This window comes from Lontra canadensis, unplaced genomic scaffold (assembly GCF_010015895.1).
Source record: "Lontra canadensis isolate GAN:19392208 unplaced genomic scaffold, GSC_riverotter_1.0 scaffold55, whole genome shotgun sequence".
Classification (NCBI taxonomy): domain Eukaryota; kingdom Metazoa; phylum Chordata; class Mammalia; order Carnivora; family Mustelidae; genus Lontra; species Lontra canadensis.
The window spans coordinates 1,962,502-1,988,006 of NW_022631049.1; the positions used below are offsets into that span (position 1 = coordinate 1,962,502).

The 25,505-nt window shown below is 33.7% G+C and overlaps 1 protein-coding gene and 1 pseudogene across 11 annotated transcripts in view; both read right to left on the minus strand.

Annotated features, from left to right (window-relative positions):
* Positions 1 to 25,505, minus strand: part of GPHN (gephyrin) — a 620,897-nt gene that overhangs the window by 313,651 nt on the left and 281,741 nt on the right. For 6 of the 11 annotated variants that reach the window (XM_032875168.1, XM_032875169.1, XM_032875164.1 and 3 more), the window contains exon 4: positions 15,152 to 15,244. In XM_032875168.1, coding sequence (XP_032731059.1) covers positions 15,152 to 15,244 — 93 coding nt within the window. Of the gene's footprint in view, positions 1 to 2,800; positions 2,840 to 15,151; positions 15,245 to 25,505 lie in introns of all 11 variants that reach the window. The other 5 variants (XM_032875167.1, XM_032875159.1, XM_032875163.1 and 2 more) reach the window with 1 other exon arrangement.
* Positions 11,257 to 11,601, minus strand: LOC116878031 (annotated as a pseudogene).

Consider the following 25,505-nt stretch of genomic DNA (forward strand, 5'->3'; position numbering starts at 1 on the left):
TTGCTGTTCCACAAATATCAGTTATCTGTCCAGTTTCATTCTCCCTTTCATTCTTAAAATGTAAGGTCTTCCAAATCTCACTTGGTCCTCTGTGTCTTCCTAAAAGTTTATAATTTCTTCTGCTCCTAATACACTAGCTTGGACTTAACCATCTTTCATATTACTTACATAGTTCCCCTGAGGTCTTTAGTGTCCTCTTAGACAAGAATATTAAAAGCTATGGAGTTTACTTCGAGGCGAATACCAAAGAATGGAAGGAAAAACAGACCCTTGCACATCAATGCTGATGGCAGTATTATTCATAATAGCCAAAAAGTGGAAACAACTTAAGTGTTGTCTATCAACAGAGAAATGAATAAATGAATTGTACTATTATACATAAATGGAATATTAGTCTTTAAAAGGATGGGAATTCTGATACATGCTTCTATATGGACGAAACTTGAAAATACTATGTTAAGTGAATTAGTCAAACACACAAGGACAAAAATTATATGATTCTACTTATATGGGGCAACTCCTAGAATATGCAAATTATGAGACAGCTACTAAAACAGAGGTTGCCTGGGAGGTGGGGCAAGAGGTTTGGGAAATTACTGTTTAATGGGTACAGAATTTCTGTTTTGCATGATGAAAAAGTTCTGGAAACAGATAGTGGTAATGGTTGTATGTACTAATGCCACTGAATCGTACACCTAGAAGAGTTAAAACAGTAAATTTTATGTCATGTGTATTTTGCCACAATAAAAAAATTAAAAGCTACTGAAATTATTTTCTTGACTTTCCTACACCAGCTTTTTTTTTTCATACTAATGTTACCCTTATTGTTAAAGGAAAAGGAAAAAAAATGTCCATACTCTTTTTCTGTATTCCCTAAATTTATCACTCTCTTTTTAGCTTTTTCCCTTTCCTTTCCCATTTCATTTTTCATAAAAGTAAAATAAAATTTAATATGGATACTCAGAATTTTCCACACTTCAAGCACAATGATGTTGTGGATACATACATACAAAGTACACTTCAAAACTACACACAAGGAACACCTCAAATCTATACACACACACACACACACACACACACCCCACTTTCAATCTCCTTAGACTCTTGAAATTGTTTGCAAAATTCTTCTCCACTTCTTGTTTGATCTTGTTTCTCATTTAAATATAAGTAAATAAGACATCAAGCTTCAAGCGAATAATTTTGTATTTCAAGTTCTTTTTAGATGTCAAGTACTTAGCAAATAATGGGAAAATGTCAATTTAAAGTTTTCCTACACACAAGAAAATATAGTCTAAAAGGAAGGAAAGATAAATACATCAAAAGGATATCTAAAGAACTGATATTACATAAATTATGGGGCAGCTGAGAAATGATATTCTCAAAGGAAAAATGGAGCAGGGTGGAAAGCTACTTTAATCTAACCATAAAGAAGTATAACTAAATTTATTATTTTTGGAGATGATACTTTAAATTTTAAGGAATTCTTCCAGTCTTATTAAAAATGATAAAATTAATAGGAATAACTCATCCTCATGAAGCCCTGGAACATGGAAAATAAATCAGGAAATAAATTTAATATATGGAAAATCACTGAAAGATCCTGTATACAAGAAAATAAAGTACATAATATATGATGTGAAAGGTCAACTGAAGAAAAGATGATACATTATTTGAAAAAAATCTATTGCTAAATAAAGGGAAGAATGTGGAGTTGTATAAAAAAGGAGAAAGGATGGGTGATAGTTGAAAAGTCAGTTTAGGAGTAAGCTGTACTGGACTGTTAAAAAAGTGAAGCATTTTTCTATTTCTAAGATATGTTTGGACAATATGTAGGCAACACTTTTCTTGGAAATAAAATCTGATCAGGGTTACAAGACAACAGAGGAATAACGCCAGTGATTTACCAGATGCACAAAAGTATAAAGGAGGCAATGTGAACTGATCAGCAAGTTGCAAGGCTGAGTACAGAGGAGACGAATGCAATGTCTCAGGTTAATTAATGGAGCAGCCATGTGCAGCAAATATTGGTAAAGGAGACAGTAGTCAAGCAAACTTAGTTAGCAGTCCAACTTAGTGGCATAAGACAAGTGGAGAGAGGTAGCAGAAGTGCTAAACAATATGAACCTACTTAAAATATTACAGGCATAGATTGGACAGGGCAAGATCAAGCAGGCAGATGGCATAGCACTTGGAAGGCCATGATACAGAATGGTAGGAGAGCAGATAAACAGTGCTGGGTAGTCTAAAGCTAAAGTAGCAGATGGATATGGCAGTATCAGGCCATTTGCTGATAGACAAAGTACCAGTAAGTGAAGAATGCAAATCATTCAGCAGATGCGTAAAGTGGGGCAAAAAGTAGAGGCAAAAATCAAAGGCAGTCAAAGCAGTAAGACAGAACAACAGAGAAGCAATGACAGACCATCAGAAGCAGTTGTGTAGGGTAGGAAAGAGCTGTTAGCACGGGAATAAAAACACCATTCAGGAAAAGAGGAAATCGAGAATAAAGCAGTCTCCTGAATTGGGTTTCTTCCATCTAGGAAACAGTCATCGATAAACTGCATATGAGAATCCACAAGAGAATAGCACACAAATGGAAATAGCGGATGAATCTGAACTCTATTGCCCAGGGATACAGAATGATCCTAGAACATAGATACATAACAATCCACAAGGAAATTAAATGGATGGGAAAAATGGGTCCAAGCATTCTTTATGATGATTAAAAAAAAAAAAAACAAAACCGAAACACTAAAAATTATTAATCTGGAAATGATTGGCTGGGATTGAAGTCTTCGCTTACCCCTTTCTGGAGCCCACAAAATGGGAATGTTGGGAATTTCTGCAGCAGAAAAACAGAAGAGAAAAGGGATTTCTGACTCCCAGTTTGAGGAAAGCAGGTCAAATTTAGGGCTGTATGAACTGGTTCAGGGAAATAAGAACCAGCCTGAACCTTCCCCATTCCTCAGAATCAATCAATTTTTGAGGTTTGGGAAAGGTTTAGGAAGCCCTCACCCCGTCATTTCCCACAACCTCCCCTTTCACACTTACCTCCAGTGCAAACGTTTCCAGCAAGGAGGTACTTGGGAAAACTCACTCCCATGTTTATACCATGGCAAAATTTGAGGATGGCCAACTAATAGTACTTCCTGTGTAGGTCAGGTTTCTGATTCAGTGGGATCCCTGCTATTTGTGAGTGAGCACAGGGGATAAGTTACTAGAAACTACCTACCTCTTTGAAAGTGGATGAGGAAAAAAAGCAAGGGCAGTAATACCAATAAATAAGTAGTAATACTAGTAAACCTTGGTGATCTCATTAATTGTCGTGGATTTTAATTCCATGAAGATGCTGATGACTTTTAAAAAAGTATCTCCAGCCTAGACTTCTCTTCTGAACTCCAAATGCATGTGTTTAATTGCCAATTTAACATCTCCATTTGGATATCTAAAAGCAGTTCATTTCTATGACCAAATTAAAACTGATGTTTCTCGTCAAACCTCCCCTTCCCACAGTCTTCTCCAGTAAATGACAACTCCATCTTTCCAATTGCCCAAGTCAAAATCCTGGGTCTTATACTTGACTTATCTCTTTCTCATATTTCACCTCTTACCTCTATCTTCAAAATATATAAATAGTATATTTCTCACTACCTTCACCTCTATCATTGGTCTAAGTCACTATTATTTTTCAACTGATTATTTCAATAGCTTCCTAAACTGTTTCCCTATTAAGATATAAGTCAAATCATGTAGTGCCTCTGTTCAAAACTCTCCATTATACTAAGGGTGGCATACAGGTTTTACATGATCCATGGCTCGTTCCATCTCCTTTATGTCTTTGCTCAAATGTCATCTTATCAATAAAGCCTTCCTTAATGGTCTTTTAAAAATTACAACTTTGCTTTCTGCCTACACTATCTATTCACTCTCCCTGGTTTATTTTTATCCACAGTACTTATCACCATCTCTAATACTATACATTTTACTTTTTTACTTAAAAATTTTTGTCATCCACTAGAATGTAAATTTCATAAAGGCAGGGACTTTTGACTTCTTTGTTTATTGCTATATCCACAGCATCTTGAACAATGCCTGGCATATATAGAGCAGGCACTCAAGATATATTTGAATCTATTAAGTGTTAATATCTTGTGGTGCATCACCTTTCTCTGTCTTAAATTCTCAGAGCATTCTTCTAAAAGCCCACATGTTATGAGCCTTTGATTAACAGAGGAGATACTAGTACACTATAAGGTAGGAATATTCTAAAATAGGGTTTGGCAAATCATAGCCAAGGGAACAATTCCTGCCTGCTGCCTGTTTTTTGCACCGCCTTCAATCTAAGAGTGATCTTTAAATTTGTAAGATTGGAAAAAAACCAAAATACAATAGTATGTTATAACATGTGGAAATTATATGAAATCCAATTTCAGTATCCATATATACATTTTTATTGGGGCACAGTGAGGCTCATTCATTTATATCATCTTATGGTGGCTTTCGTGCCACAGGGCTGGCAGAGTTGAATGCTAATGATAGAGAGTACAGAACCCACAAAGCCTGAAGTATTTATTGCCTGGACCTGTAAAGAATAAGTTTGCTGACTCCTGTCCAAAGATATTTTATACTTAGAAGGCAAAGAGTAATAACTAAAGTTTGAGTAATGCTAAACTAGAGTATTATTGTTAATACCATTGGGCTTCTGCCCAAGACACCTAGGAGGGAAGACACATTTATACTAGGATTTGCTTTTAGTATCTATAAAAGTAGCCTTCTCATTCCTCTAAATGTTATCTTATACTGGTGGTGATATTCATTAATCTATTGACCCTATAAAAGCAGCCTCATCTTAATGATAGGATATAGCATAGGTAAAGGTAAGTCTTAAAAATGGCAAAAGGAAAGGAATGAGAAAGTAAATAAGGCCCACAAACAGAGTTCATAGCAAACCAATACCCTATTTAACATATCCTGTTTAACAGGAGTGGGAAACTGGCATGATGTGAATCTCTTTTGAACTTCATCAATGGGGTTATACTAAACTGACCTCATTATAATGTGGTCTCCTAAACAACTATGGTCTTGAAGCACCACAAGCAAGAGACACATTATAATAAGACTATTATATTTATACAATATTCAAAACTAGCAGTTATTTTCTCATTGGTTCAAATGCCCATGTTTTATAGAAAAGTATTTTAAAAACTTGCAAAACCCTATTCAAAATCACCTCATAATCACCTGACTTATCTTTCTTACATAAAGTTTTACCTTAAGGATTAAGACATACAAGTATATCATATACAACAATCAAACTTATGGAAAGAGGTGGAGAAGGTAAGGGGGAAACACTTAAATCATATCAATGACACCCAGCACTACAATGCTATCTTTAATCTTCATAAAGAAATATGATTTATGTCCTCTTGTGTCAATTGGTCCTTGTAGAACAATCAACTCCTTTCCCACAGCTATACCATTGTATACTTTAAGTTCTATCCTACTGGATTTTTTTCCCTACAGAAAATTCTTTCAATATTTATTCAACCATTATCTACTCATTTTTAAGCTAAAGCTCTATTTATATTGTGGGTAATAATAGCAAATATTTATGTAGCAAGTATATACTTTTTTAGTTTTACTTATGTTAATTCACATAGTATAACTACCCTATGAGGTAGGTACTCTTACTCTTTCTATTTTACACATAATAAAACTGAGGTACAGCAAGTTAAGTAAGTTGTATAAGTCACTTGTAAAAGGAAGATCTAGGATTCAAATCCAAGTAATCTGTACTCTTAAAGACTGTGTTACGCTGCCTCACAAATAGTTTATATGGGCAATACTACTTCTCTAGTAAGAGTTCTAAATAGATGTGGAATTTAGCATAATAAGCGTATTTGTAATTATTTGTATGTTTACTGATAATGATCATCTTAAGGGCCCCTAAAAGGTCAGTACATATTCTGATGCAAAGTAGGCATACAATTAAGAAACATACTTAAGGGAATGAAGACAGTATTTTATATATGGGTTCTTCATATATGAAATTTTTGGTTTTGCCTTAAGCTCAAAATTTTAAAATTCTGACCTGAAGGAACAATGTAACTTTATTCTTACTATATGTAATAGGAGACTTTCAACATAATAGTTTTAAATTCAATGTAACTTATTGCCCTAATTACTTTATCTAAATTATTGAATTTTGTATCCTTCCCCTGCTACAATAATACCAAGGGGCCTTTCTTTTTAATGCATAAGTAAAACAGAGATTGAATATCATGGGAACACATTCTGTGTTTAATGGAAAAAAAATGCATGCAAAAAAATACAAAAGTAACTGGACATAAGGGGTAAATATAGTATTTATCTTCAAATATTAGGAGAACTATCATGTAAAAAAGAAATCTACATTCTTTCGTACAGTGCACAGAAAAATTAGAACCATGGGGTAGAAATGATAAGGTTTCAGTTTGATATGTCTGGACTTTCAAACAACAGAGTTGCAAAAGCAACAAACTTCCAGATGGAAGATGTAGCAATTGAGATGTTCAGACAAAGGTTGGGAATGATGAAAAAGGTATGCTAGGACTTTTAACATAATGGCCTTTGAATTCTCTTCAAACTCTGAGATACTGTGATTTCTCTATTTTTTTTACATAGTTTGTAATTTTATATAAAACACTAAGCTAATTTGAGACACATCACTGACAAAATCTATGATGAGAAAAATGTTTCCAAACAACAAATCAAAAAACTGGAACTTGATGCTTTACAGCAGTTTCAGTTTTATCTGCAAATAATGGTGTGGATATTCATTAGGTCTGTATATTAAATCAGGACTTAAAAACAAAACAAAACAAAACATATTCTTAAAAAATCTTCAAAAGGATGAAGTTAGCCCTACTGAAGAATATGCTGATGTGTATTTAAATAAATGACATCTCAAAAAGTATCTGGTTTTAAAGAAACTTGATGGCGTGATTTTACTGTGTGTACTGGTTTATAGTAGACTTAGACTTAAGAATTCTGTCTTCTAAGGAGTCTCGGAATTAGGACAGTTGCTGTTTGTTTTGTTTTGTTTTGTTTTTTAATCTCTACAGATGGTGCTACTCTAGATGTTCTAAGAAAGAGATTAAAATAAGAGGTCTAGTTTATCCATCTTTCTATGTAAAATGAATCCTCTGCTCTAGCCAGGATTCTAGCCAGGAAGATTTTCTTTATTTTATCTTTCTCTGTAGGCTGATCATACATTTCCCCTTCTTTCTTATTCCCAGTAGTATTGTCCTTCCTCTTCTCTCCCAATCTGAACCCTATCTCTCTTCTTCAATTTTAACTTTACTACTACCTGCCCCAATTTTTTGCTGATTACTTTTTAAGTACTGATTAATTGTAACTAAAATTAATTTTAGCTTTCTCTTAATCTTTCTCCTTAAAGAAATCTTTTGGCTGCACATTTCTGATATTGGGTTTATTCTGTCTTGATTTGTCAGGTGACTGTTTTAGGAGTACATGTACTTCATAGTACTCACTCAGTGAAGCCCAAGATGCTTGACATATACTTGTTAAACTGAATAAAAACTATAACTGATGTTTTTAGCAATCTGATAGCTCATAAATGTGCCTATACTCTAAGACATATGCTGTTTTTTAATGGATATACAAAATAATTACAAACCCCAGCTATAAAGTGGAATGTTATGGAAAAGCTACCCTGAATATCATATATCTCAGCTGATTCAAGCCATATTCCAAGAACTTTAAACTACAGAGGAATTAGAGACTTAAAATACATAGGTTCAGGTAAGATATCAAGCGTTACTTAATGTAACTGCACTAATAAGCCTCATTCTTCATATCATATACACTATAGAAACTCTTAATCTTTTCCTTTGCCCCATGCCTAAAAGTAGTAGTACGGAAATGTTGACTCACATCTTTATTTTTTAGATTATCCACAACGTACGTCAGTAGCTAACTAAGGATATCAGAAGTACAAGGGTTAATAGCAGAACTATTTGGGGCTGCCACATCTAATTAGAGGTAATAGGTAATACTAATTAAATGAGGAAGGAAAAGGTAAAGAAAAAAATGAACATTTACCAAACATCTACAAAGGTGCCAGGCATTATACCGGATTGCTTTATATGCATTATTGTCACTTACTCACTTAGTTAGGATAACCTTGGGCAAGTCAATTAATTGATCCGTGTCTCAGCTTCTCCATCTTTAAAATAGATATAAAATTGTACTTGCCTCATATGGTTGTTCTGAAGACTAAATGAATTAACATATGCTTAAAACAGCTGCTGACACATAGTAAAGTGCTATATATGTGTTATTTATTATTACTGGCTATCCTTATAATCTCAATCACTAGAAACAATAACCCTGAGAGGTAGGCATTAGCTAATTTAGCAAATGAGAAATATGAAGTTGGAATAGGTTAATTTGCCTTAATTTCATACTTAGTGGTAGAGCTGAGATTCAAATTCATGTCTGACTCTATATTGTTAGTGTTTCCACTATATCATATTGCATCTCACCATGTTTAGACAAAGGTAAGACATAGAAACATAGTTCTTATGTCCAGAACTATTTCATAAAAATTAAAGGAAGAACTTAAAATGGCATAAAGTGTAACCTTATTTGACCATAGAATAGTGATGTATTTTATTCAATCTAGTTTAAAATACTTCAATTACAAGGGTTTCTGATATCCTGGTTTTATCAATTCCATATTGTTGAGTTATCTTACTGATACAGAACAGTTTTAAGGTACTCAAAATCCTAGTTCAATATGGACATATTTAGCTCTAGCATGTATAACAGGTATTAGTAAAAAAAAAAAAAATTCCTAGTACTGTAAAATAAGTATTTATAGAGTTCTAGAATATTAGTATATGATATTTTTCCAGGGAAATAACCAAAGTTTCCTGAAGAATATTATATATACTTGAAAACAACTACATAATTTAAATGTCCTACATTAGTGACTAAATTTTCTTTCAAAAACAGAAATTGTTACATATGATGTTTTTCTATGCTTCTGCTATAATATAGAATTTTTCTGATTGTCAAAATGTCCAATGTTAACTTTTAGGTGAAGCTATTAAATGTTCTCACTGATTTTCACAAGTCACAAATTGAGAATCATTAAGTATAGTCAGTAATGCAGGTCAAGGATGTCTCCTACATTTTACTTATATAGTATTCTTACTTTTGAAGCATTATAATTTTGAAAAAAAATGGCTAAAAATGACTGCATAAAATGATCCCTGGCTTACAGTACACTCACACCTAAAATAATGAAATATATAAATTGTGAAACATTGATTATAAAACAAATTTCACAAAATAAACAATTTTTCTTTGATTTGATATTTTTGTGAACAAATTTCTAATAACCTAAGTGGAAAATATTTATAAAATGGTTTAAATAGTAATCTGTTCCAAAGAAATGTAAATATTACGGGCTATAAACAGAATATAGAATTCATAATTCTAGAATTCATAATCCTAGAAATCCATCCTTTGTACCAAATTTTGAGTATTGTATCCCTTTTAGCATTGGTCATTTTGTTAGATGCCTCTTCAGTTCCATAATGAACCTACTTCTGTGGCTACAACAGCAGAGTTAAATAGTTGCAACTAAAACTTTATAGCCTGCAAAGCAGAAAGTATTTACCATCTGACAGTTTGCAGAAAAAGTTTGTTGACCATTGGTCTGTTGAATGATAATGTCATCCTTATTCACATTTTTTTTTAACTCACATTTTTTATGGGCTTTTTAAAAATTGACTTTTTTTTTTTTTTTAGTAATCTGAAATGATGTTGAGTTTCATTTTTTAAATGCTTAATTTTAGAAGGAGCAAAGACAGAACACTTTTCTGCTATAATGAAATGTATTGCCATGCATAGACAATACAGCATAACAAAAGTAAAAGATCTTTTATTCTAAATTATATATAAAATTTTGAACTCCCAAAATTCATCAAACTAATGGATTTGTGATGCATTAAGTAAAATCTCACTCTTAAAAAATTTTTAAACTATTGTTCTTAGATAATTTCTAATAAAACTGTCCTGATATAATTGGTCAGAATTAAATAATCAAAAGGAGACATAGCAAAAATTTTAGGAAAATATAGATTTTGATATAAAAAATATTCATTTAAAATGAAAAGTTTTGGTTGCAACTCTTTAACTCTGCTGTTGTAGCCACAGGTATTACATACATGAATGACTGTATGTATGAATAACTGTGTTCCAATAAAACTTCATTTAGGGAGACTGAAATTTAAACTTCAAACAATTTTTATGTGCCACAAAGTATTATTCTCCTTTTGATTTTTTTCAGCCACTTAAAAAAATACAAAATCCATTCTTAGCTCATAAGCTACATCAACACCAACACCAACAAAAAGACAGGCTGGATTTGGTCTATAGGACTTTTATCAACTCCCAAAACAAATTAAGAGTTTCTTGAGAATAGAGACAATGTCTTATTAATTTTTTAAAACTCCAGTACCCAGTATGGCATTGGATACATATCAAAGATTAAAAATAAAAAGCTTGATGAATGAATGAATGGATGAGAATTAAGATGTATGTTGGGCTTCTATTTAACTCTTTAATTTATGATCAAGATAAAATATTAGTACCCAACCCTTTATTCTGATGTAGCATAAAAATCTAAAAATGTTTAAAGTTATTTTTACCTTATAAATATAAAATAGTTTAATATTTTCAAATTTACCATAACATATTATAAAACATTTCTTTGTAATGATATATACATTTTTTAAAGCTTCTTGATCTTTTAGTCTCTTCTAGAATTTATGTCTAAAGGGTTTTCACTTCGTCTCACTTATAAGTCCCTAATTTTACTTTTTAAGAATAATAAGATTCTTGATGTAACAATACCCATTTCGGGCATATATTGTTTTTAACTAATAATGAGATACAAAGAGGTAATACTTTATATAGCAATGAATTCTTATATTCTATAGAATTTTACAATTACTAGCATTTCACCAATGCCAAGAGATTATTCAACCTTTGTCCGGTAACAGAAACTAAAATCTACCCTTTAAAAAAATATATATATATATTTATTTATTTTAAGTAATCTCAATGCCCAATGAGGGGCTCAAACTCATGACCTGCTGATCAAGAGTCAAACAAATGCTACTCCAACTAAGCCAGCCAGGAGCCCTGAAAATAAAATACATTTTTTTCTATACCTCTATTTATTAACTTTTCATTAAATTTAAATCCTTGAGGGGTACAGCATCACATGGATTCTGTGCCCAATGGCTTTAGCAGGAAGGTTGCTTCGGAATTTGGCAGGAACCAAGCCGTTGTTCCCGTGAGCACGAGTTACTTTTCCCCAGATTACTCTGGTTTGTTTGGTTTGCCATCAGGAATCACTGTGTTGTTCTTTGCTTTGTACACATAAGCACATCTCTTGCCTAGAGAGAATTCCATTTCATCTCGAGCATATACACCTTAGATTTTAAGAAGAGCTGTGTGCTCCCTCTGGTTACAGAGACCCCGCTTATAGTCAGCAAAAATGGCCTTGGACCACAACCTTCCAGACATTATTTGGCATTTTAGGAGTCCCATTCCCAGCCAGCCTCCACATGCCCCAAGATGGCGGAGAAAGAATAAAATCTATTCTTTAAAAAATAAAGATTTCTATGTTAAAATAAACTCTAAAATAAGTTTTGCTAGTATTTCATTTTAGAGGCAGGGAGCAGGCCAGCAAGCATGCAAATATCAGATGAACCATATTCTATGACACAGGGCCCAAAAACAGAAACAATTTCATAATTTAGGGAAATGGATTCTGATTGCCTTATTTCTATTAAAAAGAAAAAAAGGAAAAAAGATATACTTTACTGATTTTGCTATTCCATTTTCCTTTTTAACAGACCTGGAAAGAAACCCAAGTTTATTAAGCTTTTCTCTCTAGGGTTCATACCCACTGACAATAAGTTTAGATTGCTTTATTTCATTTATTCTATTTGTTTCCCCCATTTTCTTCCTAACAACACACACATTCCACAAACAATTGTCCTTTGTATTTGTAGATTAGACTATTCACTGTCAATTATTGACTGTAAAATATTTGTACCTTAGTGGAGAAGTTTTTTATTATTTTATCTTAATATTTAATATGTGTTTTCTATAACTTGAATACTTAAAAATTTTTGTAAATCTAAGTTATCTATAGTTAAACGTAGTCTAGAAATGGTTTCTTCTCTTTTTAGGCACAATTATCTAAGACAAACAAGTTAAAGAAAACTCCCTGTATTATCACAGAACCCAAATTATATTTCAGGGTTCCTAGCAGGCATCCAGTATTATAATTTGGATATTAGAAGAATGACAAGCATTTAAATGTATAGTGAAGATACGAAATCAGTATTTTTGGTTGGACTTACATTGCTTTTATGTTTGTTTATTTTTCAAATGCTTAACAGTTTTATGGACTTCCGCTGTAGATAGTCACACCCTATGTATTTATATATAAAATACGAAATAAAGCAAACCCATTAAAAATCAAGATATTTACAATTGGTAAGTCACCCAATCTGAAAAAAAAAAAAAAGATTAAGAAAGACCTATTTATGTATATTTTAAACTTAGGCATTTTAAATGTAAGAATTTAACCTGTACCCCTGGGGATAAAAATACGTTATATGTTTATTTTAAAAAATAAATAAATACATTAAAAAAAAAGAAGAAGTGGACATAAACTGATTTAGGACTGAAAATATGCCTAGAATATAACTTTTATGAGATATAGTCATGGTGCTAATAAAAAAAAATTATGTGATCTAGAAAAAAATAAAAAGTAAGAATTTAAGAGCACCTGTAAGGTTTTAAGGTAACTGAGACTTCATTCATTTAAGAATAAAGGGCTTCTTAATTTCTGATATAATGAAACATAGATGTTCAGGGAAAGAGACTCTTATCAACTAACAGTACTTAAAAAAAAAGTGGATGGGATAAACACATATTAGAATGGTAGAAATTTAAGACCTCTGATTTACAATAAGATGAAAAAAGATAAAATATGAAACTTACTACATCAAAATTTAAAAATAACAAGATCATAAAGATTTCATGGATATACTTTAAATCTACGATAAGACTGTTTTTCTCTATTTGGTAGTTACGTGCCCAAAAAAACCCAAAAAAACAAAAAACAAAACCAACTAACCAATTCGTTCACTTAGTATTTATGTAGCAACAAATAAAAAGAATTAACCCTTACTAAGTTAACCCTTGCATATAGCATTTACTAACATGCCAGAAATAGTTTTCATTGAATCCCACAGCTACCCTTGTACATAGGTACTTTTGTTTGCCTCATTTCATAGGAAACTGAGGCACAGAGGGGTTCAATAGTTAGTCTATGGTCACCCTGTTAATAAGTAGCAGAGCCAAAATTCAAAGGTTTATATTTTCAGTCTAGCATTTTGATAATAACTTGACACACCACAGAATACAAAATACTTAACTCTGTGTGGGAATTATTCTCCCCCAATTAAAATAATGTTATCTGGTTATAAATGAATTCCATAGTAACTTACTTTCTGATATAAAAAGAAATGATACAATATTATTAAATCATCACAGAAAAAACAGGGAATATAAAGCCAAGGTCATTTACTTCAAATACTTAACAGAACGACCAGACTCCAAAAATTCTTCACATATGTAAGCAATTTTCTTACAAACAAAACACAAACACAGCTATCTCTACAGGAGATGGCTTCCCTCCAATTGTACTTTTTAAGTTAGTCTCAAAGTCTAAAAGAAATGTAAAAACTGGCCAAAGGACCATTTCCCCTTAACACCCAGAAGCTTATTATGTAAGAATGGCTTCTTTTTTAAAGTCATGAAAACACTACAACTCTATTCTGATTGCTTTAAAAACAAACCACATTATAAATCTAATCATAAAAATATCCCAAAAAATTCTGTCACAATTTTTACATACAAGAACAGAAAGTATTTTACAATTTGTTAAAAAAATTTCCATTTTCATATACTAGAACTGTGGTTTTTAAAGTTTGAAAGTATGGTCTACAGGCCAACAACATCTGCATCACCTGGGGCCTTGTTTGAAATACAAATGCTTAGGACCCACTGCAGATTTACTGAATCAGAAGCTCTGTGGGTGTGCCCAACAATCTATTTTAACAAGCCCTTAGTTTGATTGTGGGGCAGGCCAAAGTTTGAAAACTACTATGATAAAGTTAGATGGAGAGTAAATACTTAATAGATGCAGAGCAGAAATGTCTTGTATTAATCAAACAGTACATACAATCATGCATTGGTTTGAAAATAGAAGGACATATTGAACATTAAGTTGAAATTCAGCCAGCAAACACTTTTTTGGGAGGTAAAGGAAACAGTATGACAAGTGGTAAGATAAGTTTGCATATGATTCTGAGGTTTATGGCTTCCTTCAAAGAAAAAAAAAAAAAAGACTCTTTTCCCTGTATCACTGATCACTGCCTACTCTTAATTCTCTCCCTAACTTTTCTCCTCATGCAAAGGTTTAAGGTAAGATTCTTGTGGCATAAAGCCTAGATATTAATTCTGCTTTTTGGCTTATTAAATTCTGCATTTAAATTCACATTAGAATTACGAACTATGGAATCCTTTCTCTTCAAAAGTACTATAAATATGGTATATATATTCTATTGTAATTTCCTGTGCTTTAAGACCAATGACAAGGGTATCTCAAGAACAGAGAAATCAGATAATTTTGAATTACATTAACAAAGTACATCAGACCAGAAGCAATGCAAAGAGTTAAAGTTCTGCTATCACCTCCTTTGGCAACACACCTGAAGTTCAACTTGTATCACAGACACTAAACAAAAGCAAAATTATCTTCTGGACTAGTTCAATCTTCCTCATTTTATATCATGTTTGTATAAATCCAAAGAAAAGAAGTCAAGAAACATTTTTTATACAATTCTCCTACAGCAAAGTTTTTACATTCTTAGAACCACAAGTCTCTTGTTCTGCCTTGCAAAATTATAAAAATAATATAAAACACAGTGAAAAAGATGAATGATAATATGAATAGCCTACTTCTTGAATATGAGAAAAGCACATACTATCTCACCTCTGGAGTGACATCTCGTGGTGCAAACCCTGTTCCTCCAGTTGTTAATATCAAGTTAAGTTCCTTTTCATCACACCAATCGATCAGGGTTTCCTGAAAGAAAATGGTAACACTGTCACAGGCAGAAGAACTTACTAGCCCACTTAAGACATTCACATACCAAATACTTCATATACAGTGAGGAAACGCAGATTCATTTCAGCAATCAAGAAGAAAATTTTGAAGCTCAATTCATGGAACAGATTTGTTATTGATTGAAACACACTGCAGTTTGGGGTATTTTTGCAGTATAAAAAATGAGGAAGAAAGCATCAAATTTTTAAAAATAAATGAAACACAGGAAATACTATAAATTAAGAGCTTATAAAAAAGTTTAATATTGGGGAAAAAGTTTAATATTGGATATTCAATAAAATCTAAGAGGGAAAAGCAGGGCATTCCAACAAAATTATAAATTGTCTTTATTTTTTTTTATTTCTCCATTTTTCTCTATTCAAGTCCATCCAGATCTGATACAGTCTGGGCTTACTTTCTTTTTCTTTCTACATCTCTGCAGTGGTTTCTGAAATAAGTTCAGTCTGAAGACTAGATATTGTTCAATTAGGGTTTTTTTTTAATTATATAATAATCAGACATTTGATGGTATAAAGAGGATAGGTTATACGGTAGTGCTAATATTGTTAACTTTCATAGCAGAAGTTTGACCAACTCCAAAGTTTAAAAAGATAGCAAAAAATATGACTAGCGGGGTGCCTGGGTGCCTCAGTCATTAAGCGTCTGCCATCTGCTCAGGTCATGATCCTGGGGTCCTAGGATTGAGCCCCACATCGGGCTCCTCGCTCAGTGGGAGCCTGCTTCTCCCTCTCCCACCCCCCTTCTTATGTTCCCTCTCTTGCTGTGTCTCTCTCTGTCAAATAAATAAATAAAATTATTTTAAAAAATGACTAACTTATTAATAATTTTCCTTATTTTTAAACGAGAGAGATCTGTTTAGCACATATCTTATAATATGATCTCACATTCACTTTCTTTTTTCTTTTTTTTAAGATTTTTATTTATTTATTTGACAGACAGAGATCACAAGTAGGCAGAGAGAGAGAGGGGGAAGCAGTCTCCCTACAGAGCAGGCAGACCGCACGATCCCAGGACCCCGAGATCATGACCTGAGCTGAAGGCAGAGGCTTAACCCACTGAGCCACCCAGGTGCCCCCACTTTCTTTTTTTTCTATTTAAATGAAATAAAATGCTTCTGTATTAGCTTGAGAGTACTATTTTGGTTTTGTATAGCTATTTCTTTCACTCAGTTAAGCATTCATACATTCTTCTATTTGTAACATACGAATAGAAAGATGACACGTTTTATAACTTATAATAGTTATTTCTGGATAATTAGATTTGTAGTACATTTTAATTCCTTTCACATTTTTCAAATTCTTTAAAAATTACAGGTATTATTGAAAAAATAAAGGGATTTTACAAATCAAATTTTCTGGTATTTGTTCTTTATTTTGATAACCTTAGTGTCTTATTTCCCCCTCATTTTCAGCCAGCTCAGAAACAAATTTTATATTCGACAACTAAGTATATTCTACTGTAGTAGGTTAAATACAGTCACATATTCTTCATAAATCCTCCTGTCAAAAGGTGGAGTCTGTTTTCATCAATTCCATATCTAGGATAGAACTGTAACTCTGATGAGGGCAAAAATCATGGTGTATGAGTTCTGAAGCCACGTTCTCAAAATGTCTCACATTTTCTACTGTCACTCTCTTGGTAAACTTCTATTATCATGAAAGGAAATCCAGTCTAAATAACAGAATGAAGAGGACATGTAGAGAGAAAGCTCAATGAAACAGATAGCACCAAGGCCCCAGACATCTGTATGATGCTATCTTAGATTTTCCAGCCTTAGTTGCAAATTATTTCAGCCAAATGAATGACACCAAGTAAAACCAGAAGAAAATACACCCAGGTAAGCCCAGCAAACCCACAGATTTGTGAGAAATAATAAATCATTGCTGTCACTAAGTCTTATGGTGGTTTTAATGAAATGATACAGTACAAATACAACTACTTTCCTAGTTAGTATCTTTGCATCCTCCTCTTTTTTCAGGCTATTTTCAATTTATATTTTATTGTATTTTATTAGTCGTAAGTCTACACATCCTTCACAAAAATCTTCAAAATAGTTTTGAAAGTAAACTTGATGTGAATTAGGTTTAAATAAATTACCATGAAGTCTCAATTTTAATCTTTCAGTTTAAGAAACATACCAATGCCTAAAACAGTATGGAGGGTCCTCAAAAAGTTGAAAATAGAGCTATTTTATGACCCAGCAATTGTACTATTAGGTATTAACCCCAAAGATACAAATATAATGATCCAAAGAGGTACCTGAACCCCAATGTTTACAGCAGCAATGTCCACAGCAGCTAAACTATGCAAAGAGCCCAGATGTCCATCGACAGATGAATAAAGAAGATGTGGGATATATATACAATGGAATACTACTCAGCCATAAAAAATAAAAAAGAAATCTTGCCATTTGCAATGACATGGATGGAACTCTTGGGTGTTATGCTATGTGAAATAAGTCAAATCAAGAAGACAATTATACGATCTCATTCATATGTGGAATTTAAGAAACGAAACAGAGGATTATAGGGGAAGGGAGGGAAAAATAAAACAAGACAAAATCAGAGAGGGAGACAAACCATAAGAGACTCTCAGTCATAGGAAACAAACTGAGGGGGTGTGGGGTAACTGGGTGATGGACATTAAGGAAGGCATGTGATATAATGAGCTCTGGGTAGTATGTAAGACTGATTAATCACTGACCTCTACCTCTTAAACTAATACACTATATGTTAGGTAGGTGAATTTAAATTAAAAAAAAAAAAACAAAAAAAAAAAACAACAACCATACCAATGATGAGTATGTGCCAGGAAAATGTGGGAATGAAAAAAAATGCAATGACAAATGTACTTTATGTCAATGAGCTCAATAGTATGAATAAATTAATTTGGTACCTCAATATATCATGGTTAGTGCTATGGAAGTGCTATGAAAGAAGTGTGACCATCTTAAGAAAATTGTTTTGCATATATCATATGTCTTTATGAATATTTAACATTTTTCTTACATTGACCAGAATGAAAACCATCACTACAGAGATCTTTAGCAATAATTTTTCTCTTGCAGAAGACTATAGAACCTAAAAAAAATAAAAATGGGACAGTAATAGAGCTAAGAGGAAGTAAATTTAGACAAGCCAACGTTCTATATATCTACTTAGAGTCTCATACTCATCTATTGCAATAGATTTTTTTCCTTCCTTTACATTTATTGATGGAAACATGAATCACTGAATTAAGCAGACCTCAGCAATATAAAATCACTTGAGAAATGTCACATTTTTCTTTGTTTTTTTAAAGAGTCTGATATCAAGCCCTGCATTGGGCTCTCTGCTCAGCGAGAGCCTGCTTCTCCCCCCACCCCCTGCCTGCCTCTCTGCCTACTTGTGATCTCTCTCTCTGTCAAAAAAAAAAAAAAAAAAAGTCTGATATAACCACCTAAGAAATTCCTATCTATACCTAATGAGATACAGCATTAGGACACCTTATTAAAGTCTCCTCTGACTCCTCCAGGCGATTTGTTCCCTGTGTGTAATAGCAGTCATTCCTTTGGGATAGCATTTTTCATATTTTACCAAACTTTTCTTGTTTATATGTCTCTATCTCTGTAAGAGTAATCTCCAAAATTCTGATTGTACGTATGTATTAGTAAAGCAATTTCAGAATGTTATCAGACATTTCTATCACTAAAGCAAATTCTGAATATTATGCTAAAACACATTCATCACATCACACAAGAAATTTTAAAAGATGAGAAAAAGACAACGTAATACTTAAAATAGCTTTGATTTTAGTAATTGTGCAAAAATATTTTTCTCACCAATAATCAATGCACATAATATGATTGAATATGCATTATTTTAGAAAATCTTGGTTTGACATTTTTTGATACAGTAATTAAAAAGTAAAATAAAAAATAAATACACTGAAATGAAAGAAATAGATTAGCTACACTTACAAAACCACTTACATGGCATTCATTTTTCAATCTCATCTACGAAATATTCAAATGACTCTATGAAATGGGGTTAGTAAACTTCCACTTTTCATGATAGTAATTAGTTGTTCTTATAAAATAATTGGGGGTGGGGTGGGAAGATGGGCAAAATGGGTGAAGGGGAGTGGGAAATATAGATTTTAGTTATGAAATGAGTAAATCATAAGGATAAAAGTTACAGCATAGGAAATATGGTCAATGGTATTATAAAGGCATTGTATGTTGACAGAAGATGGCTACACGTGTAAGCACAGCAGAGGGTAAAGACTTGTTGAATCATTATGTTGTACACCTGAAACTAATGTAACATTGGGTGTCAATTATACTTTAATGAAAAAACATAAAATAATTGGAAGACGTTACTGTAAAAATATTTTTAACAAATGGGTTCAAAATCAACTAAAACTCTTCAAAAGGAACATTTTCAAATGGATAAGGATCTTCATTTCTTAGTTTTTTAAGTCTGCAGTTATTAGTTTTTATAAATGACACAAACAATTTCCACTAACAAAATAGCATAGTATAAGCAATTTTAAGTATCTAAGTATCTTAACGTAAGCATGATTTTATATTTTATGGAAATCTTCCCAAGATCTTCTTTCATGTCTTTCCCCCAAAGCTATCTACTGAATTAACTTCTCATTTATTTTTCTAGGCAGATTCGTCCATTCCTTGTCCATTTTCTCTTCTCTATTCATATTATCTGAGCTAGAAATCTCCCTCTCTTGTCCTTTTTGGCTCTGAGAATCTACTCCAAATCACTTTAAAATTAGAATTCTAAAAATATATTTCTTTAAAACCTTCCTCAAAAAAACGACTTTTCGGGGCGCCTGGGTGGCTCAGTGGGTTAAGCCGCTGCCTTTGGCTCAGGTCATGATCTCAGGGTCCTGGGATCGAGTCCCACGTTGGGCTCTCTGCTCAGGAGGGAGCCTGCTCCCTCCTCTCTCTCCGCCTGCCTCTCTGTCTACTTGTGATCTCTCTCTGTCAAATAAATAAATAAAATCTTTAAAAACAAAACAAAAAAAATGACTTTTCTCCACTGGCGAAAACACCAACACATTTCCTAAATATTTGTAAATGTAGTTGAAGATTACACCAAGTCCTTCAAAAAATAAATGCAAACACTCAACAAGATCCTAGCTAATAAAGTCCAACACCACATTAAAAAGATTATCCACCATGAACAGGTGGGATTAATCTATGGGATGCAAGCGTGGTTCAGCATTTGCAAGTCAATCAATGTGATAGAACAAATCAATTAGAGAAGAGAGAAGAACCACATAGTCCTCTCAATTGATGCAGAAAAAGCATCTGACAAGATACAGCATCCATTCCTGATCAAATTCTTCAAAATATAGGGATAGAGGAAACATTCCTCAACTTCAAAAAAATCTATCTATGAAAAACCCACAGCAAATATCATTCTCAATGGGGAAAAGCTGACAGCCTTTCCTTTGAGATCAGAAACACGACAAGGATGCCCACTCCCCCACCGTTGTTCAACATAGTACTAGAAGTCCTAGCAACAGCAATCAGACAACAAAGAGAAATAAAAGGTATACAAATTGGCAAAGAAGTAGTCAAACTCCCTCTCTTCGCAGATGACTTGATAATTTATATGGAAAACCCAAAAGACTCCACCTCCAAACTACTAGAACTCATACAGCAATTCAGTAATGTGGCAGGATACAAAATCAATGTACAGAAATCAGTTGCTTTCTTATACACTAACAATGAAAAAAATAGAAAAGGAAATTAGAGAATTGATTCCATTTATAGCACCAAGAACCATAAGATACCTGGGAATAAACCTAACCAAAGAGGTAAGGAATCTGCACTCGAGGAACTACATAACACTCACAAAAGAAATTGAAGAAGACACAAAAAGATGGAAAAGCATTCCATGCTCATGGATCAGAAGAATAAACATTGTTAAAATGTCTATAGTGCCCAGAGCCATCTATACTTTCAATGTCATCCCGAGCAAAATTCCACTGGCATTTTTCAAAATGCTGGAACAGACAATCCTAAAATTTGTATGGAACCAGAAGAAACCCCGAATTGCTAAGGAGATGTTGAAAAAGAAAAACAAAACCGGGGGCATTGCGTTGCCTGATTTCAAGCTTTACTACAAAGCTATGATCACCAAGACAGCATGGCACTGGCACGAAAACAGACACATAGACCAGTGGAACAGAGTAGAGAGCCCAGATATGGACCCACAACTCTATGGTCATAAATAATCTTCGACAAAGCAGGAAAAAATATCCAGTGGAAAAAAGACAGTCTCTTCAATAAATGGTGCTGGGAAAACTGGACAGCTATGTATAGAAGAATGAAACTTCACCATTCTCTTACACCGTACACAAAAATAAACTCAAAATGGATAAAAGACCTCAATGTGAGGCAGGAATCTATCAAAACCTAGAGGAGAACATAGGCAGTAACCTCTTCAACATCAACTACAGCAACTTCTTTCAAGACAAGTCTCCAAAGGCAAAGGAAAATGAACTTTTGGGACTTAATCAAGATCAAAAGCTTCTGCACAGCAAAGGAAACAGTCAACAAAACAAAGAGGCAACCCATGGAATAGGAGAAGATGTTTGCAAAGGACTCTATAGAAGAAGGGCTGATATCCAAGATCTATAAACAAACTCAACACACATAAAATAGATAAACACATCAAAAAATGGTCAGAAGACATGACCATTCTTCTTCTCCAAAGAAGACATACAAATGGCTAACAGACACATGAAAAAATATTCAGCATCAGTAGCCAACAGGGAGATTCAAATCAAAACCACACTAAGATACCACCTTATACCAGTTAGAATGGCCAAAATTAATAAGACAGGACACAACAACTGCTGGAGAGGATGTGGAGAAGGGGGACCCTCTTACACTGTTGGTGGGAATGGAAGTTGGTGCAGCCACTTTGGAAAACAGTGTGGCGATTCCTTAAGAAATTAAAAATAGAGCTACCCTATGACCCTGCAATTGCACTATGGGGTATTTACCCAAAAGGTAAAGATGTAGTGAAAAGAAGAGCCATCTGTATTCCAGTGTTCATAGCAGCAATGGCCATAGTCGCCAAAGTGTGGAAAGGACCAAGATGCCCTTCAACTGAATAATGGATAAAGAAGATATGGTCCATATATACAATGGAGTATTATGCCTCCATCAGAAAGGATGAACACCCAACTTTTGTATGAACATGGATGGGACTGGAAGAGATTATGCTGGGTGAAAGAAGTTAAGCACAGAGAGTTAATTATCATATGGTTTTATTTACTTGTGGACCCTAAGGAATAAGACAGAAGACATTGGGAGATGGAGAGGAGAAGTGAGTTGGGGGAAATTGGAGGGGGAGACAAACCATGAGAGACTATGGATTCTGTGAAACAAACTGATGGGTTTGGGGGTGGGTGGTGTAAGCCTGGTGGTGGGTATTATGGAGGGCGTATTGCATGGAGCATTGGGTAGGGTGCATAAACAATGAATTTTGGAACACTGAAAAAAAAATTAAATTAAACTAAATTAAAAAAAAAAAACCCAACAATTGTTTTTCAAAGAAATGGAAGAAATAATCATAAAATTTATATGGAATCAGAAAAGACCTGAAATAAGCAGAGGAATGCTGAAAAAGAAAACCAAAGATGGCGGCATCACAATTCCGGACTTCAAGCTCTATCACAAAGCTGTAATCATCAACACAGTATGGTATCAGCACAAAAACAGACCCATAGATCAAAGGAACAGAATAGAGAGCCCAGAAATAGACCCTCAACTCTACGGTCAACTAATCTTCGACAAAGCAGGAAAGAATGTCCAATGGAAAAAAGACAGTCTCTTCAACAAATGGTGTTGGGAAAACTGTACAGCCACATGGAAAAGAATGAAACTGGACCACTTCCTTACACCACACACAAAAATAGACTCCAAATGGATGAAAGACCTCAATGTGAGAAAGGAAACCATCAAAATCCTTGAGGAGAACACAGGCAGCAATCTCTTAGACCTCAGCTGCAGCAACTTCTTCCTAGAAATGTTGCCAAAGCAAGGGAAGCAGGGGCAAAAATGAACTATTGGGACTTCATCACGATCGAAAGCTTCTGCACAGCAAATGAAACAGGCAACATAATCAAAAGACAACTGACAGAATGGGAGAAGATATTTGTAAATGACATATCAGAAAAAGGGCTAGTACTCAAAATCTATAAAGAACATCTCAAACTCAACACCCATAGAACAACTAATCCAATCAAGAAATGGGCAGAAGACATGAACAGACATTTCTGCAAAGAGGACAACCAAATGGCCAACAGACACATGAAAAAGTGTTCAACATCATTCGGCATCAGGGAAATACAAATCAAGACCACAGTGAGATACCACCTCACACCAGTCAGAATGGCTAAAATTACCAAGTCAAGAAATGACATACGTTGGTGAGGATGTAGAGAAAGAGGAACCTTCCTACCCTGCTGATGGGAATGCAAGTTGGTGCAGCCACTATGGAAAACAGTAAGGCGGTTCCTCAAAAAGTTGAAATTAGAGCTACCCTACAACCCAGCAATTGCACTGCTGGGTAGTCACCCTAAAGATACAAATGTAGTGATTCGAAGGGGCACGTGCACACAAATGTTTATAGCAGCAATGTTCACAATAGCCAAAGTATGGAGAGAATCTAGATGTCCATCAACAGATGAACTGATAAAGAAGCGGTATATATATACAATGGAATACTATGCAGCCATAAAAATAACCCATAAATCTTGCCATTTGCAATTACATGGATGGAACTAGAGGGTATTATGCTAAGCGAAATAAGTCAATCTGAGAAAGATAATTATCATATGATCTCTCTGACATGAGGAATTTGAGAGGCAGGGTGGGGGGTCAAGGGAGGAAGGGAGGGGAAAGAAATGAAACAAGATGGGACCAGGGAGGAGACAAACCATAAGAGATTCTTAATCTCAGGAAACAAACTGAGGGTTGCTAGGGGGAGGGGAGAGGAGGTCTAGGGTGACTGGGTTTTTGACACTGGGGAGGGTATGTGCTATGGTGAGTGCTGTGAATTGTGTAAGACTGATGAATCACGGGGCGCCTGGGTGGCTCAGTGGGTTAAGCCTCTGCCTTCGGCTCAGGTCATGAACCCAGGGTCCTGGGATCGAGCCCCGTATCGGGCTCTCTGCTCAGCGGGGAGCCTGCTTCCCCTCTCTCTCTGCCTGCCTCTTGGCCTACTTGTGATCTCTGTCAAATAAATATATAAAATCTTTAAAAAAAATAAAATAAAAAATAAAAAGACTAATGAATCACAGACCTGTACCCCTGAAGCAAATAACACATTTTATGCTAATAAATTAAAAAATTAAAAATAAAAAAAAGTATAAAGTAAATGTGAACATGAAAAGTATCTACTGTAATTCTGGATACAGAATAAAAACTTAAAAAATAGGTCCCTGTTTGTATGCACAAGTGTACATCCCCACACATTATGAAACTTCTTAAGGAAGCAAAGATACTTTGTCAAACCACATTACTTATTATAAGCTTCTGTATATACCAATGTGAGAATGTGATGTGACAATACATCTTCATATTGAAATTATATAATGGGCAGAAAATAGAAGAATTCCTGTCACAATTTATCACCTTCTCTCAAACGTCAGTGATATACCTTCGACAAAGTTTTGTATATGATGTGGGTTTTCCTTTGAACATTTTATTCCTGGCTGAGTACAGCTAGACAAAAAATTAGGCATGGATACCATATATTATGTAACTACTTTAATTCTAGTTAAAAATCTTAACAAAAATTATCTGGAACAGTTTTATTCGTTGATATTTCATACTATGTAGAATATAACAGGTCTGATTTATAGTAACTCTTACAGTAATAACTGTTACTGTGGTTTTGTTTTCCATTAGAATATGAGCAATGAAAAGTCTCTTTAAGATGTTACAATATAATCTAAATGTCTATTAGTGAAAATAGTAGAGGAAAATGATTTTAGTAAGGTTAAAGAAAGTATATTATTGTGGTATAATGTTAGCCAATACTTCTATATAAAAATTTAGCCAATACTTCTATACCTCCTTCAAATTCATTTTGATAAGGAAAAGAAATCCTCTGAAATAAATCTGGAAATGTCTTTCCTTCAAAATTTTTAGAAGCTTCCCTCTCTAAGACATTCATATCATTTTAAAATTATTATTTTT